Source organism: Suricata suricatta, chromosome 15, assembly GCF_006229205.1.
Source record: "Suricata suricatta isolate VVHF042 chromosome 15, meerkat_22Aug2017_6uvM2_HiC, whole genome shotgun sequence".
Taxonomy (NCBI): Eukaryota; Metazoa; Chordata; class Mammalia; order Carnivora; family Herpestidae; genus Suricata; species Suricata suricatta.
In genome coordinates this window covers 17772890-17792107 of record NC_043714.1, presented here as the reverse complement: position 1 = coordinate 17792107, position 19218 = coordinate 17772890, and the positions used below count along the sequence as shown (strand labels likewise).

The 19218-nt window shown below is 33.5% G+C and overlaps 1 protein-coding gene across 1 annotated transcript in view; it reads right to left on the bottom strand.

Moving 5' to 3' along the window:
• C15H8orf34 (chromosome 15 C8orf34 homolog) overlaps positions 1-19218 on the bottom strand; it is a 387313-nt gene that overhangs the window by 223682 nt on the left and 144413 nt on the right. The window contains 2 exon segments of the mRNA XM_029923568.1: positions 8278-8444; positions 14967-15139. Of these exon segments, the coding sequence (XP_029779428.1) occupies positions 8278-8444; positions 14967-15139 (340 nt within the window).

Here is a 19218-nt window from a genome sequence, read left to right as displayed (position 1 = left end):
AATGAACTGAGGGTTGAAGGGGAAGTGGGAGGGGGGAAAAGAGGTGGTGGTGATGGTGGAGGGCACTTAATGCAAAGAGCACTGGGTGTTGTATGGAAAACAATTTGACAATAAAATATTATGGGAAAAAAAATAAAACACCCTAAAAAATCCTGAATGAAGCCTTACTTTACAAAAAGTTATTGTTTTGTGATGTTGAAAATAATTGACAACTTCTGTGATCACTCTATAATTACTGTGTATTCAATATTCAACTTCAATAGTGCTATCAATTTAAGATGGTTAAAAATGATGTAAATGATATTTTAACATATAGAAATCTAAACAGATTACTGTAAGTTATACAAGAAGTTTTAAACAATTCAGAAGAACAGTTTTAATCCTCTTTAATGTCTATTGCTTTAGATGTTAAAATGTAAATAACCGCTGAGTTAATGACATTCTGTTGCATATTTTCAACCAAGAAAAAAATACAATAAAATATTGATTTTGTACCACTTTAAAATGACTCTTACATAGCGTACAAAAGTAATTCAAATTCATCAAATTGTATGAAAATCATTACCACAGCTAAAGAAATCATCCTGAAGTAGATCACCATTTTATTATGTATTTGAAAGAGGAAAGTTTATTTCAAAGGCAATAACACCCTAATAATACTTAATACTGATTTTCAACTTGGTTGTGATTTGTTTATACAATAATTTAATGTAAAACCATCAAAATTGTGCTATTTCAATATTTTCATACTTATCAATATAGTTAAAGAGTTTTTAAAGTCTGTAAATTTTTCAACACTTCTATAGCTTTATTTACACAGAAGCATGTAAACATACAGTACAAATTTCTACTTCTTATATATCTCATCTTTGTTTTTTTCTCCTATTCCTGCTCTCAGCTCAGTTTTTGCTAGTGAAAATTCATGTGTATGCACAAAATATTTTTCTTTTTATTCTAAAAGTTATATATTTATATGGAAGAAAAGACAGTGGAGTAATTTGTTCTATAACCTTAACCAAATCATATCAATGTTGGCCCTGGCTTAAATATCCATGTTAAAAATAAAAATATAATGCTTTGTATTGATATATCAATTATTTTGGCTTGCAAATACACTTGTGGCTTTACTTCCTTTCTCAAGTCTTTGGTTGTATTACCTTGTGGGAAACATCAATTTTTACTGTAATAGGTATTTCCAAAGCTAAAGAAAGCTATTTTTTTCTTTGCTTATAACTAGACAACATGTAGGTGGGGTTAGAGGATACAAATTTATTTGGAAGGAAAGTTTCATCTATAAATTCTAGTGTCTTTTTTCAAATATTCCTGCTGTTAGGCATGACAAAAATAAAAGCATTTTCAAAGAATATCCCATTTTTATTCCTACAATATCCCCATGTAATAGGAAGGCTAATATTGTTACCAGTGTTTTTATAATTTAAGTACTTGAAGCTCAGGTGACCAAAAGCAAGAGGCAACATGCAACATGAGGGCGGGAGCTGGTCTTAGAGTGTTTTAGCTCAGTGCTCTGGCCTGAAACCACATAATCACATCATAAAGTGACTGATGCCTTTGCAAGATATTCAGTGAAAAGCTATGGCATACGGGAAAATTTTTTTAAAGAAAAATTACATTTCTTGTTAAATGCCATAAATCATGTAGGATGATGTACGTTTTTGGTGGCATGCAAGTTTATGTTTATTTAAAAGGCAATCTCTACATGTAAACACTGGCTATCATTTGTAAATATTTCAATATTTTGTTGAAAAGAAACACAAATGAAGAATGTAAAAAATGAATCACAAATGTTATTCCAAGCATGATGCAAGTACTTATAGAAGACAGTGAAGGGGGCTATAAGTCACATCTAACAAAAGCAAAGTAAGAATCCTAAATAAAGGTTTAATAGAATAATATGATAAAGTAGAATCAACAAAACCATACCCTCAGGACTATGCTAGAATCACTTCGTAACTTATGTAATTTTTCTACTCTAGATGTCTAGAAGAAAGACAGAAATAATTACTCATACAAACTACAGTAACCAAAGCTTCTTAGCAGGACTTTTCCTTGTTTTCAAGAGACATTTCAAAAGAGCTAGGTTAACTCAAAAACCTTGATTCCATATTCTTTTTATTATAAAAATCATACTTTCTGCAATTTTATTCTTCTTACTTCAGGATATATTAGGTCAAACAACAAAAAAGTTCATTGACCATACCTTTCAGATTAGAGTTTCTCATTGCCTGATGTACAGATCACCTGCAACAGAATTTATTAAAGGATTGAAAGAAGGGCATTCCTGTTGGAAAATGGTGATTCATGGGCTGTATTCAAATGTAACAGATCAAAAATTGAGGACAGAGGGAACTGAAGATTGTGTTTAAAATAAGCTACTCAGATGATTCTTAAGCAAACTAAATCTTGAGAATCAGCCCTGAATAGTTAATACTTCATGAAACACGCCCATATTTATGCAAACTTGAACTCCCAGGGATGTGCAGAGTCACTTAGTAAGTGGAGAAATTGATAAACCTATGAATGAATTAATCAATGGACTAATTGAGAGCTGAAGCAAAAATCTACAAATTGTCTGGTTCTATATAGTGCCAATGTGTACTAGATTCACCATTCTCTCAAAGTCTGAAGAGGTCAAGTAATCAGAAAAATATAAGAAGCAATAATCTGTACGTTAATATGAACTAATATTGTTCACAGAGGAGGTGCATGATACTTGCTGAATGAAAAAAAATGTGTCTGCATGGATTTTCTCAATTGCTGTCACTGTAATCCAGAGAGAGACAAACAGTGCTATTCAGGTCTACTTAGACCACACTTCAACCTAATCTCACTTGGCATTTGCACAATGATGGCTCTACAGCAAGGTGAAGCTAGAATTCAGGAATATAGAACAAAATTCGACAGCGGAGGCATTTCCGAGAACTTCTGTTACAATATATCAAATGCCTCAACAGAAGTTAATATGTATTACTTGGCATTGAAAGATATTTTCATACATCTGGGTCAAGTCCTAGTTTTTCAATCATATTAATTCATTTAGCGAACATTTAAAAATATATGTGTAGATTTTCTATAATGTTTAGGTAATTGTGATCATCAATTTGAGTGTAATTACTGGAATTTCTGAGAATACCTTGAATTTAAATGTGAGAGCTACTGAGATTGAGGTGATATGGGAGTTATTTTACTCAGTATGTTCTAGATTTAGGGCACTGACTTCACTGGTGCTCAGAATCACTATACCCTAACACCCCACAAATTTGCAATATTTTAATCTCTAGTATGTACTAATCCCATATTGTTACTTTAGTACTGTGCTGAATGAATTTCTATGCAGCAGTTAAAGCAACCTTACAATTAATATAAATTTAATCTTGGAAAGTCTCATTTTTAAAAGAATCTTTTCTACAAGGAATCTTCATTTTAAAAAAGTGTCCTGGTATTCCAAAATATCAATACCCAAAGGAAACAAAGTCTATGTGTGCTTTAGACCATTTCACATACTTAATACTATTAAAATATAGGTATTTTAAAATATGGATAGGTAGGTAGATTCTTTTTCTTTTTTAACATTTAAAGCCCTTTCCCCTTTTTCTTCTAACATTATTGAATGACAGCATCCATTTTTCATTAAGTGAAATGCCTGTTTCTATTCTGCAAATATGGATGCCTTCTGCTAAAACGCCTCCAAATGGGAAAAAGAAAAACAGAATATAAGTGTTTATAAAGATTGGTCACAATGCAAAAGAATTTGTTAAAGTCTGCTTTAATGCAATGAGTCTGTCTTGAAAATTAAGTTTATATTTTACATAATTTGATAAGATATTGAGGTTTTAGAAATTCAGAATTTGCTGTATTCTGCAAAGAATACCAGTAAAATTATACTTGTTCTTAATTACGTAATTTAAAAGAAATAAAATATATTTATAATCACCTTGCTTGTTTTTGGTAATACAATGTTACTTTTAATTTTTATATGATTATGAGCTAAGATCAGAAAGTATATATCATGACTAATGCAGTGTTCCTTTTTAAGTATCCCTGAAATTTGATTTTTAGATATTTGCCTCATCATTAAATCTGAGAAAGCCAAACAAAAAATTTTAAGTAATATCCTACACTAAAATGTATAAGAATAATACTTGTGCCTTTCAAATAATTCTGATATTTTCAAGAGAGCATAAATTATATAGAAGATAATCAAACACATAATTGCAATTAGCTTTTCATCAGGAATAAAAAGAAAAATGCATGAAATGAAAATGAACTTATAAGTTGAAATATCTTTTAAATTAGTGAAGTCCCTCAAATATTCTATGAAAGTTAGTGGAGTAAAAGATACATATAGGTCTTTTTATAAATCTCTTGCTATACCACTGTAATTTGTCTATTTTTAAAAATAATTCATTTTTATAACTTTCAAAATTATGCAAATTTCATAATTGTGATCATTAATTTCCAGCAGCTACTAAAATATTTGAAAATATCTTATATTTGGAGGTGAGAACTACTTACTTTAATGTGAGTTGGTAAATACTTTATTCAATGTCTTCTGTAATTAGAGCACCAATTTCAGTGGTGCTTAAATTTTTAGACCTTAAAATTCCAGAAATTTGGATATTTTGTTCTCTGGTATATATTCATTCCATATTAAGCTACTTTTGTGCTATGATTTTACAAGTAGGATTTAAAGCAATCTTACAATAAATATTTAATCTACTTAAAAACTTATAGATGCTATATGTACTATATTTTCACATGCCCAATATACTTGGAATAGAAATCCAACAACATACAATTAAACAACTGTGGAGGGTTAAATATTAATCAGTATGCATTAATAATGCTAGGTTCCTTTACAAATGAATTAAGGTAAGAAGCTTTACTGACATCTGCTTCTTCAACTAAAAGGTGCTTTTCCCCCTTCAACCAATTTTATGTAAGAACAATCCTTTGTTCCATTAACATTAATAATTATACCTCTCATTTACTTATCACTTCACAAAGAGTACAGACTACTTTTCATGCATATACATTTTTCAGCCAGTTAATTCCTGATACAGATAACAAGTTAAAACACTGAAACCACATAAGCTATAGCAAACTCATTCTATACAATGTTGCAGATGTGCAAAAGATATTTTAAATAGTCTCTTGCCTTTACAATGACTATCTACTAGAATTTGATTTCAAATAAATTTTCAGGAATTTGGCATTTGTATTCTCCTCAAATATGTACATACGTTTTTCTAGGATCAAGGTTTTAAAAATATTGTCTTAAAATTCTTTAATAATAAAACAAAATGGGGCGCTTGGGTGGCTCAGTTGGTTAAGCCTCCGACTTCAGCTCAGGTCAGATCTCACGTTTGTGGATTCGAGCCCCGCATCGGGCTCTGTGCTGACAGCCTGGAGCCTGCTTCTGGTTCTGTGTTTCCTTCTCTCTCTCTGCCCCTCCCCCTCTCATGCTCTGTCTCTCTTTGTATCAAAATAAATAAAACATTTTTTTAAAAAAGTTTAAAAAATAATTTAAAAAATGAAAATATAATATTAAAAGGAAGTATTATATAGTTTCTAAGTTGATTTATCAGTATCACTTCAATTGATTAGTGTAGGACTTGAAATACAACAGAATATTAACAGAGACATACATGACTATTGAAGATGTCCGGTCTTAGAATTGAATAAGTTAATTATCAATTTATTTTATACCCATATTAATAGTTCATCTATTACTACATCATGATTGAAAGAAATGGTATCTTTTATATTAACTGAAATTTTTCATGTACATCTGACTTCACGTAAGAGATGAACCATCATCTGAGATAAAGGCATAAGTAACATCCTAAGTCATGAAATTATGTACACTACTCTTGAAGAAAACAGAGTCTCCATTTTAAATATATATTTTCTAAATTATTGAATGGATTAGTGTATTGGGATCTTAAAGAAAAATGTTTCATATCTAAATATCATTTTACATAATTAATGAACTTCTGGATAAAACAATCTTTCAGATACAATATTCTGCTACAAACTTTGTTCACTGAGACAAACAGGCAAGAGGATTGCATACGGCATTATTTTAGAGGACAGCCTGGCATACTTGGAACATTCCATGTTATTGCAAACAAATCTCATAATCTAGAGACCAGCATTAGCACACTACCAGCTGCCTATGCTAAGATATGTGGAGTTCCATGGACAAAGCCCAAACTTTCAACTATTTTTCATTCTTAACTTTGCTCAGACCACAGGCATAAATGTTTAAATGAAAGAAACAATGAGGACCAGCTATTAATTGCTCACATTAGATAGTCTCAAAACCCCAACTGTCTGGTCTTTAGCTTGGGAGACTAGAAACTTTAGAGGAGCTGAGATTTAGGGGGTACCAGCACTGACTCAGTACCTGAGTTTTCCTAAAGAACCCCTCAATTATCACTGAAGTTTATGGTTTCTTCCACTCTGACCTGATACTCCTGAGGCTATCAGGAAATCCAAAGTGATTCTGAGCATGCCTGGATTTCTTCAAAAGATTATCTTTGCAAGGTAAGTATAATTTCCTACCTGTGGATATCAACTGATCAAGAGCTGTCAGTCATGTAATGGGTGGGAGAGAGAGAGAGCAGTATCTGTACAACCCAATGTCAATGTACCAATAAGCCAACATTGATGTTATATGAACAACATCTTGGTCCCTCCATCAATAGTCACTGGTCAAGCCTTGCCCCTTTCACTGTTAATGACCAAAGCAAAGGAACAATTTACAAGCTCAGTCATGGAACACAACTGCAAAAGAGTCCATTCGTACAAGAGCAAACCTACAGGACTAATGACTACACTCTGCCTACTAAATTTCCATCCACTTGTCCTCTAGGACTGAACTCACTGCTAGAATCATTTTCCCTATGAAAGATTCTTTGATTATCGTCCTCTACCTCTGCATTAAGTGTTATCCCTACTTAAACTCTGTGCATAATCACATTAGCACCTGTAGCAAAAACTACTGGAATGTAGTTACATTTTTTACCTCAAACACTAAGAAATGTAAAGTTCCTGCAAACCGAATCTGTTATTGTTTATTATGATCTTAGGACAGAGCTCAGTGCCTAGGGCATGGTAAGTGCTTAGTGAACATTTGCTGAACTGAAGCTGGGGAAGGTACCACAACATCTGGCACATCTGCCACATTAATGATTTGGAGGTAGGGAGATGAGACTCCTTGGAAAAAAAAAACACTCAGACTTAATTGTTCTTAAAACAAAAAAAAGATGAACAGTATGAAATGAAAATGCCATGACAGCCTCCTCAATGCTGGAATGAATGAGGTATTATAACATCAGAAAACAGTGATGAACCTGCCATTATTGAGTAAATCACACCTCTGTAGGTCTATGCAAGGAGATGTATATAGATTTTTATAATTATAGTATTTTGCTGCCATAAACACTTAAAACCCAGGAAGCTGGTTGAGAAAAAATATTTTTTAAATGTCTGTATGTTTCTGAGACTCCTTATTCTATGCTAAATTTGCAGCTTTTGAAAAACCACATTATTTATTCATTTTAGTATATTGTTATAAAGTATTTGGAAATTATTCTAATTATTTAGGGTAAAAGGAAAGTTCTGTTAAAAATAACTACTATCCAGATATTTATGGTAAAATAAAAACATGCATTTAGTTCACTTAAGACATAAGGATTCCCTACATATACAACACTAATAAGGTTTTCATGAAAGGAACAAGCCTGTAAAAACACTGAAATCTTGCAAACTTTCCTGTCATTTATGGAAGACATAAAACACTAATTTACTATCTGCTCCTTTAAATTTTACTCTATTTTTCTAAAACATCCCTGAAACAGTAGGAGACACTTTGGAGGGCTGAAATATGTATTTTGGATATATTTTATAGACAAAAGATGTGATCAAGGCAATCATAATCAGAGAATAAGGCAGACAGACTTGAATTTTTATCACAATTGCACACAGAATAAAGCTTGATTAAAGAATCAGAAGGTAAAGTGCTGCATATACAAAGACAAAATACAGTCTAATAAATACTTCACATACTTGGGTGATTTCAACTTCATTCTTACATGCAACTTCATGAAAATCTAATGTAAATAAAATATGTGTTAAACGGTTCCTTCCCTCTAAGACAAAACTACTCAAAAACTTCAAAATCTCTAAATCACTACACATTTTTACAATGCCAGAAAAAGAAGAAAAAGAGAAATTATTAATTTTTAAAATTACCCAGCAATTCCATTGCATCATCTTCATTATCAATATCTTCTTCTGTTACAGATGGAGTAGGGCTGTGGAGAGACTCAAAAGAATCTTGAGAGAGCATTGCTGCCAGAAGTTTCTTATGTTGCTGTTGCTGCTGTTTTAATCCTTTAGTCTTGGGCTCCACCTTTAAGCTGAAGACATATTTTAATGTTAGTTTTCAATGATGGCAACACTATCAATTAGCTGTGGTAAATAAAGAAAATCTGCAACCAAATTTTCATTCAATTTTTTGCTATACAAAATTATAGTCATATTAGTAAAACTTTCCCCAAGAATAACGGAAATATAGACTATCTTCTTTCCTAGACATCATTTGGTACCTCATCAACAATCTCCCAAGTAGGTATTGGTGAGAAATATGGCAAACTGTAACTCCTGCCCCATTTAAGGGAGGAGGTGCTAATTAGCCATGTTTTTATTAAAGCCCACTGTTAATGCATTTTTCTGATTTTTTTAAAAGGAGGGAGCAGAAAGTCCAGATTAATATATAAAATTTACCAATAGATGCATGTCAAGCAAAACACATATAATAGTATAACTATTACATTATCACAAGACTAGTTTAAAATAAAAACTTTAGTTTCTATAACTAAAATAAATTTCCTTACTATTCCTCTCAGGCTGCCTAGATGTGGGGTTAGGATGAGGTAGAAGAAAGGATGAACCCAAATTGGCAATTAAATGTGGTTCAGTTTCTTCTAGTTTAAAGAGTCTTAGTAAATTTGGAAGTTTGTCATAAAGCCCGGCTCCTTTGGGTAAATTCTCTGTCTTTCATGGTTCTCTCTTCCCCAACTTCTCAAGACAGTATCTTGACTAGAGAATTTACAAGTCCAAATGACAATCATATACAGTTTCAAAACTTGTCCAAAGTTCATCTTTTCTCTATATTCCAATTTTTTTAGTATTATTGCCCAAAGGAAGGAAATGGCAAATGCCACTTCATGAAAGAAAAACACATGATCTGGAAGAAATCTCAAAGAACACAACAGGCAGCATGCTAGATATCTACCTATGTTTCCTTGAGCAGTAGCATCCCACAGAGAAAGAAAGCGAACCAGAAAGAGGCCTCATGAAAAAGAACAGCAGTTAATACTTCAATGAGGTGTTAATAGACTCCAAGACTCCATTTTACTTTGGTTTAAAAAGATAAATTCTAAGCCAGATCATAAGGAAAAGGGCGGTTTAAATTGGCTACCAGCCCCCCTCAGCCTATCTCTCCAGGGGGAACCTTCCTCCAGGTCCTGATGGCCTGCATTCTGAATTACCATTTGTTCTCTTCCTCCTGACCCCACTCCTCACTGGGTGCCTGACCCGTTGCATTTCATTTTATATGCTTGTTTCTGAACAGAGATTGGTAAGTATTCGTTTTATCTGACCCCATGTGCTCTTTGGTGGAAACCTGGATTATCCCTCTCTTAACCTAACTCTTAAGCTTCTTTAGTTCACCACTGCAGCCTAGCAGGCAGGATCTGTGCTCTTTCCTTTGTCTCTAGACAGAAATTAAAGAACTCTCTTTGCATTGAGGCTCAGGTTGCTGAAGAGATCATAAAAAGTTTCATACTTAATTGGGGCATTTTGGTTTATGCATTAGAGCTCTGTCTTTTTTTTTTTTTTAACATGTCTAGATGTGATGTTTTTATAACTACGTTATCAGACACTTACTAAGTGCTTTTTATCTACCAGGCATTGTGGGTGCTGAACTACAGAAATAAAACACACTTCCTTGTCATTCTGCTCATCTGAAAGTAAATACCTTTACTTTGAATCTAAGATGTTCTTTTTCATACTGGTCTCATGCAGTGTCTAGCAATTACCTTGTGTTAATGCTCAATAAATATTTAATGAATCACTTTTTCTTTCAGAACCCCATTTAAACACACTAAATAAAGAATTAATTTAAGTAGATCTATATGAGTCTTCTGACCTGAGAGATAAAAAAATCCAGGAAATATATTGGTAGTGAAACAAAATAAGAAAAAATATGTAGATTGGGGATGTCAAAGATGAGGAACAAAGGGCATATTATAAATGCGCAATAGTCCTATTCAACAGCCAACAATGACTAAGATCATTTTCATAAAGGTTGAAGGGTTTCCATTGGTCTCATTAAAATACATGGTTGGGTCATGAAGACAGTGCTAGGCTATAAATCCTAGACACTGATTAAAACCAAAATGTTGACTGTCTAGGAAAAGTTCACCTATGGGTCTATGAGTCCACAGCTGACTAGTAATGTGTTTCATAAAAGAATAACTTGAGATAGGATATGTATTTCCTAATAAATAAATGAATTCCTAAATAAATGAGAAAGAAAAAATTTTGAATGTATCAAAATGAGCTCATCAACATTTTGTAATAAATGTATGATTTAGTTAGGTACTTTTTTGGCTTTCAAAAAGAAATCAGTGAGTTATAAGATACATTTGTTTTAGATATTTTTAAGGCTTCTTTTCTTTGATTCCTTTGACAGATTAGTTTTTATTAATCAACATGTTTTCTGCTTAAAATTTACATTAGAATATCCCTAAATTACTAAGCTTGATATAGTCTCTGACATATGTATTAGACATGTTCTGTCATGCCCGCAACAGCTAAAATCCAACAACATTACGGTTATTTCTTTGTTCTTGGACTGCTTGTGAAAAAGTGTGTCCTACTTTGTACATTTTCTTCCTTCTTATTCTGGTTTATTTTCCATATTGTTGCTTATCATTACATGAATACATGGTATATATTTTTATGTTTATTATTTGTCTCTGGCTGCCAACTGAGGAAACTCTAAGAGAAAGGGAACATTTCCAGGCTTTGTTAACAGATACCTCAGAAGCAATTATGAGCTTTAATGAAAAGAAACATTTCTGAATCGAAAGTAATTTAGCTTATATTTTAATGTTTAACATATATTTCTAAATTGTAAGATTTTCTATTCATTTTATGGCATATTTACCATCTAATACAATGTTCACCTAACAAAGCCAGTTTACTAGATCTTATAATATGTATTGATATTCTTGTTTTAATAAAATGATTCAGCTCAGAGGAGCTTCACTAGGCTTTCAAGGCTTGGTAAGCTGATTTACAAATGTACATTATGATTTAGCTAGTAAATTTAGGAAATCCAATACCCACCTATTGCAAGGTTTAATTTAAATGTCTTAAAATAGAATTGTATGTTTATTATATTCAATTTTTATTAACCTTTATATTATCAATGTGTGATTATTTTTAATAACTCTAAATGTGCAACCAACACACGGGCTTTCCCATTAAATGGTTTGACAAGCCCTAACAATTGACGCCAACTGGTAGTATCCAACAATCTCAGGAAGTCTTCAATTATTCCCCAATGCCTTCACCTCTCTCTTTTATCCATCCTTTTCTTGTTCAGACACTTTAATTTCTTTCTTAAACTTACTTAATAGGACCTTTAGAGAATCTAAGAAAGACGACACAGGAAAATTCCCATCTGCACACAGAACACATTCCACATAATTTATTTATTTTTAATGTTTATTTATTTTGAGAGAGAGAGCACACATGCAAGCAGAGAAGGGGCAGAAAAAGAGAGGGAGAGAGAGAATCCCAAACAAGCTTCATGCTGTCAGTGCAGAGCTGGATGCAGGGTTCCATCCCACGTACCATTAGATCATGACCTGAGCCAAAATTGAGAGTCAGACGCTTAACCAACTGAACCACCCAGGTGCCCCCTGGGCATGATTCTTCTATTCCTACTTTCTTGAGAGTTTTTATCCAGAAAGGATGCTGTATGTTGTCAAATACTTCCTCTGCATCTATTGAGGAAAATTTTCCACAAAATTTCATTTAAAGAGATTCACAGGGGCATGTGGGTGACTCAGTCAGTTAAGTGTCTGACTTTGGCACAGGTCATGGTCTAACAGTCTGTGGCTTTGAACTCCGCATCAGGCTCTGTGCTGACAGCTCTGAGCCTGGACCTGCTTCGGATTCTGTGTCTCCCTCTCTCTCTGACCCTCCCATGCTCGCAATCTGTCTCCTTCTCTCAATAATAAATAAACATTAAAATTTTTTAAAATAAAAAATAGAGATTCACAGATCTCTTGGGTCCATTAGAGATGATGCAGGGTTCGTGAACTCCAGGTCAGTAGCTCTTGTCTTATCCCATTAGTTTCTCCATATTGCCCTCATAACTGCCTTCATATTTTCACCAACCCTTAACCCTCAAGGCGAAAAATGTTTATGCCAAAGTTGCTGACCCCCTTCATACAACGTTCTATATGCAGGAGCTAAGGGAAAAAGTTGGCTATGTACTAAAGATAGAGTGTTATAATAACAGCCATTCAAATAAGACTTGAGCAATTAACAGGAAAAACTGTGATAAGAAAGGGCAAAAAGTTAAGATAGACTATAAACAATCCTTCTTATAAATAAGCTTTATTTAGCAGATGTGCTAGATTTACTCATGGCCTTCTATGTGCCTCCTTCACTCATCTAACAGATGTCTACTGGCAATGACAATGTGTCAGACCCAGTAGGGGAGAGAAAAATGGGAGAAGTCATCCTTGAAAATCAAATCTCCTTCTGAAGTCTAGAATATCATTTAGTCTGTTAGTGTTTAAGACTGGTAAATTATACTACAAGTTCATTACTAAAAGCAAAATCTAACATTCTAGTTATAGCCTCTAGAGTCATTAAGTTTCTTCCCAATCCATTTTTATTCATCCAAATAAAATCTAATACTATATGAATCCCTGGGATAAATTCAGAACCCTGTTTTGTATTAGAAGATACATAGTTTCCAACCGATAGTTTGTCGCTATTTTTTAAGCCAAGTTCAGACCCACTTGCATTCTTTCTGCTCTGATGGGGCATCAGGGTAGGATTTCACCTTTCTTCATTTCGCCTTTCTTCCTTTCATAATTTAAAGACAAAGAACAATAAAACTAAACATGACTTTAACAAATATTCGAGAGAGAGCTTCATGGATTGAGTTTTCTGGGTAAGGAATCTGACTAGTATTGAAGGAATGATTCCCCTTTATTGGGTATTCAAGAGGGAATCAGAGGCTGAAGCTGGGAAGAAAAAAGAAGCACTAACATTTGCAATAAATAGCTCCGATTATTATTATGACTAAATGAAAGCAAAATGAAAGTTGACATTTCTCTATTTTACATTAAAGATCTGGCAATGAATAAAGATAAAGGTCTGGTGGGTTTCATAAATCTGGTATTAAAAATAAAATCACCCTCATTGACAGGTGAAATTGATCTGCCATTTCAGAAAAGAAGGTAAATGGATTTTTAAAAATGGTTTTCTTCTCCTTATACAGGACACTTCAACTATTTAAATAATTTAAAAGTTATTTCTCATGGAAATAGAATCAATTTTCTATATGCCTTGAAGCACATTAATGAGTATTATGAATTTCCTTCCTTCTACCCAAGTGATAAGTCAAAATAAAAAACCCTTGAAAGCTATTACATTGTGGAAAATACAATTTTCTCCTTGAGAAAGAATAGTTATTGGTTGCTGCTAAATTTAATGTAGGAAATACAAAGTTACTGTGGCTATTCTATGCATAGGAAAAACTCTTCTGTGGTGGTCAGCTAGTAGCACCCAAAGAAAATTTTAGTTCTGTCACATTTTAACTCATGAGTATTTAAATCTGTTTCCTCAGTCTCATGTAAGCCTTGCTTCCATAATGCTTTTTTACTCTAATTTCTTAGTGGAAGTTTTCATTTCAAGTTTTACTCACCACAATTGATATTACCAGAAAAAAAGTTGTTCTGAATGTAATTTTTCTAATAAATGTGATCTGGACTACCCAGGTATAAGAACTACCCTACTTCTACCAGCATACGGAAACTTAAGGCAAATCTGCCTCCACCATTTTGAGCATCATAGGACTGAGTAAGTGAAATACAGACTTACAAATTTACAAATGATAAATACTTCAAAAATTAAATACAGCAAATGAAAAGAATTATGTTCAATCAGGGGAACCTGGGTGGCTCAGTCAGTTGAGGGTCCAATTCTTGGTTTCAGCTCAGGTCATGATCTCAGGATTCGTGGGTTCGAGCTCTGTATCAGGCTCTATGCTGACAGTGCAGAGCCTGCTTGGGATTCTCTCCTTCTCCCTCTCTCTCTGCCCCTCCCCAGCTTGCTCTCTTTCTCTCAAAAGAGTAATAAGCATAAAAAATTATTTAAAAAGAATTATGTTCAATCATAGTTCCCAACTCCAAATCTAAGTGGTTCTAAACCAAGATTTTTCTCTCTTAATCTAAACTCTACTGCTTTGTGCAGTCTATTGTACATTTAACAGTTCTCTCCCCGCTACTAACCAACTACATCTCTCTGGTAAAATGAGAAGCCTGCATCTCTGGCTCTTATCAGTCACTCCCTGCCCAGCATCACAGTGGGTCTCGGCTGACAGCCTATGTTTTTGAAATTATTTCTCCATTTGGTTTTAGTAGCAAAGAGATGGTGATATTCTTAGATATAAAGAAAAAAAATCAAAACCAAAATCTAAAAGCAAATCCATTAAACCTTTAATTTTAAAACAGAGAAATTAATTTTCATCTTATGTGGAACCCAACATAATTTTTTATACAAAATTGCTAAGTTATCATCAAAATCATGTACTTGGATTTATTTTCCCTTTAGCTTTCTCATCTCACCTTCCTGCAGGGCTAGAGCTATTCTCTTCATTTTCCCACTGTTCATTTTTACTTCTTGGTACTGGGGGCTGTAGCATTTCAGCCGCTAGTGGGTCAGCGTCGTTCTCTTCTCGACCAATCCATTCTCCAATCACACGGGGTCTCAGAAGAGAAGAATTAAATGCCACTGTTTCCTAAAGAGGAGAAAAGAATATACTGACTCAGATTACTTATTCTTATTAATAGGACAACGGGAAATAATTTTGTCTGGAGTTTCAACTGCTTCCATAAATAAAAATGTTCCTTTTCTTTATGAGGACTTAAAATTTCAGTTCTCTCCATTTCTATTTTCTGTAATTTGTGCTGACTCCTGAAGGTCACCGCAACAAAGTATCCAGGAGTGAAATCTTTTGGTTTAGAAGGCTGCATGTGTGTTCTCTGGAAGGAGGAGCTAAGGTTAGCATTTGTGACAGAAAGAAAAGTGTGTGGTAAGACCCACATAGTGAAAGAGCTTAGTGTTACTGGGAAATGGTAAATAATTTCTTAGGAGGAAACTGGGGTGAAATAAGAGAATAGAGTCAACAGATGGCAGTGCAGGATGGATCGTCTCCAGCTGTGAACCCTGTTGGACTTGTAGCCATCCAGTGGAGGCTGGAAGCAGGGTAATACCAGTAATAGCTATGCTAATTCAAACAATGTAAAAGCAATCTCTTTTCATAGACTTGGATATGATGTGGCTCTTTAAATGATAATTTAACTATTTACATCTTTTAATATTTTGAAAGGTACTACTATCAAAATAAATAAATAAACAAAAACAGGTATGCCTGTGTGGCTCAGTTAAGATTCAAGATCTTGACTTCAGTTCAGGGCATAATCTCACAGTTCATAGTTCCAGCTCCACTTCAGGCACTGCAACTGGCAATGCAGAGTCTGCCTGAGATTCTTTCTCTCTCCCTCTCTCCCTATTCACATTCGTTCTCGTTTTCTCTCTCTCCATCTCCCTCAGAATAAATAAATAACCTTAGAGAGGTACTAGAACACTAGATATGACTAACTGCTAGAGATAGCTCAGTAAGTGAGAAAAAGGCAGGTTAAAAGCAGTGCCTACTCTATGATCTTAGTTTTGTTTTAAAAATTCATGCAAGTGTGTATCAAATGTTTTGTGCTGATCTCAACCCATCAACAACCAATGTTATGGTTCTTATTATGATTGCAAGATGCCCTTCAGCAATAACCATCAGGAAGCTTAGAAAACTTAAAAGTTTATTGTTTCTAAGACCTTCAAATTACACAGCAGACCTGGGGCCATACAGTGAGGTCACACGTAGACAAGTGAGAGTAAGCAGAATGCTGGAGACCCATTTTCATTGGGGTTGAGGGTGGAAGCCTAGGATTTTGTGGGCTCATTCTTTATTGGTGAATTTAAAACAGAATAGGAATTGAAAGCACAAGGAGAGAAAAACAAGAGGCCCAAATGGCCAATACTTGATATCAACCAAGATATCTAGCACAAAACAGCTTCAGTCAGGGGAGGTGGCCTGGCTCTCTATCTAGTCTACCTTGGCTGACAGTGTGTTTACTGGAGATAGCTATCTTTGAAGTGGACACTTAGATGATCCAGGTTTAAGCACAGCATTTGCATTACAAAAAGGAAAAAAACAAACCACTGTCAGAGTTTATGCTATAATCCATCATTCATACACTAATCCTACTCATTAATTCATTTTCATATATTTATTAAGACCCACTATGTGCCAGAAACTGTTTGAGATGTTGGGAAAAACAATGGGAAGACCAAAATTTTGTGAATTTATCTGATATGAGGAATTACAGGTAATTTTCGTTTCTTCTTTTGGAGCTTCCATGTCTTTACAATATTATGATTAATAGGAACTTGTTTTATAGTGAGAAAAAAATGCATATTAAAAATATCCTAATCTGAGAAACAGGCTTGAGTTAAATTATATTCTGCTATAGTTTTTAGTATTACAAGAGTTCTGAAAATTTTTTTTAAAAATTCAGACCTGGTCTTCTGAGTCTTTACAATTCTGCAAAATATACAAATATAATACAATAAAAATATGGTATAACAATACATACAATGTAATATTAATTAGTATACAAATATAATACCAAAAGCAACATGTGAAATATGATTAGGACATATCTCAGGAGTATCCAAGTGATATCAAGGGACAGAAAGTAATTATACATCTTAATATTGATCCTCTAACCCACATAAAAATATAACAGGTAAATTTTAGTAGTTTAACAAATAATAGGAATTCCTTCTATATTTATGTTCCCATAGTCAGGAAATCAAAGAACTATTATGGTTTTCAACTGTGAAACCATGTGATCAAATTACTGTTTTGAAACTACAAGAAAGGCACATTCAGGTATAATAATTTAATACCATTTGAAGAATTAGAACTAAAACTAACAGCAATATCATTAAGTTTTAAAACTATTTGTTTTAAAACAAATAGTTAAAAAAGAAAGCTGAGGTAACGTTCTGTTTCAGAATTTTAAAAAATTATAAACATATTTACAGCCTCAGAATCAATTTTAGCCTACATGTCTGAAATGCTCTTTGTGAATTTTACTTTCTCCAAATGTAATACAGTGAAGATGGGTATTGCAAAACCTACTGTATCAGATGAATTAGTGGGTAGCACAGTTAACCAACAGAATTCTGTACATATGCTAGGTATGATTATTTAAGGGTGTGGACTATGTTAAAACCACTTCTACATTTGTGATATATCTGTGGGGGAAATGATAAAAAGAACTGCAAAAATGAGCAAGTTAGGGAAGAAAAGATGCTTGGCTGTGACTATGGGCAGAGTAACTGAACAGAAAACTCATGGGGCAAATTTTCATCCTACAAAGTTTTATTTTATAGATAGAATATGAAAGAGGTTGGATAATTAGTTCAGTGTTATTAATTTCATTTATATAATGAAGCAGAATTGGGCTTGGAGACTTGTCATATAGGCTCAACAGAGAAGAATGAAGACAAGAGAAAGGAGTGGGTTTAGGGCACTGTAAATGAGAAATATGAAACAGAATTTAGAGTTGAGTATGATCAAAAGTTGAGAGCTGCAGAGAATCAGAAATAACTTCCTGGTTGCTTCCTGGGAAATTAAATAAAATGACAGATGTCACTGTTGTTGGAGAATACAGCACTAAGAGAAGGATAAATTGTTTTAACACTAGCTGAAAGCAGAAATTCAGTATAAAATAGCTGATGAGCAAAGAAATACAAGGAGCTTCAAAGAAGGTCAGAGGAGTTAGGAAGTTAGCATTTTACAGGTGAAGAAAACAGGACTCTACTTTTCTTATTTATTAGAATGATCAAAGTTATTTTTATATCTATGCATACTTAAAATGTTACATCTATAAAAATTCTTAAATGCAACCTATTTACTAGTAATAGATTACAATAACAAGCTTTTCCTTGGATGTATCACTTATATTTGATTAAGCTTAATAAACATAATTTTTTATGAAAGGATTTCAGTGAAGAAAGCAGTTCTTAACACTATACAGCATCCCACAAACATCATTACATAGCAAAAGAAATGTTTACATGCACATTAAAAGCAGTAAATTCTTAAAAATATTTTAACTAAAAAACAATGGACCTGAACAACACATTGGAACAGATGGAATTGATAGATATATTTAGAACTCTGCATCCTGAACTTAGGAAATTCACCTACTTTTCGAGTGCACATGGCACATTCTCCAAGAGAGATCACATACTGGGGCATAAAGCAGTCCTCCATAAGTATAAACGAATAGAGATCATACTATGTACACTTTCAGATCACAATGCTATGAAACTTGAAATTAACCACAGGAAAAAGTCTGGAAAACCTCCATAAATGTGGAGGTTAAAAACCACCCTACTAAAGAATGATTGGGCTAATCAGGCAATTAGAGAAGAAATTAAAAAATATATGGAAACAAATGAAAACGAAAATACGATAATTCAAACTCTCTGGGACGCAGCAGAGGCAGTCCTAAGAGGAAAGTATATTGCAATCCAGGCCAATCTCAACAAACTAGAAAAAGCACAAATTCAAAGTCTAACAGAGCACCTACTAGAACTAGAAGGGGAGCAGCAAGAGCACCCCAAACCCAGCAGAAGAAAAGAAATAATAAAGATCAGGGCAGAAATAAACAATATAGAATCCAAAAAACAGTTGAGCAGATCAATGAAACCAAGTGTTGGTTGTTTGAAAAGATAAACAAAATTGATAAA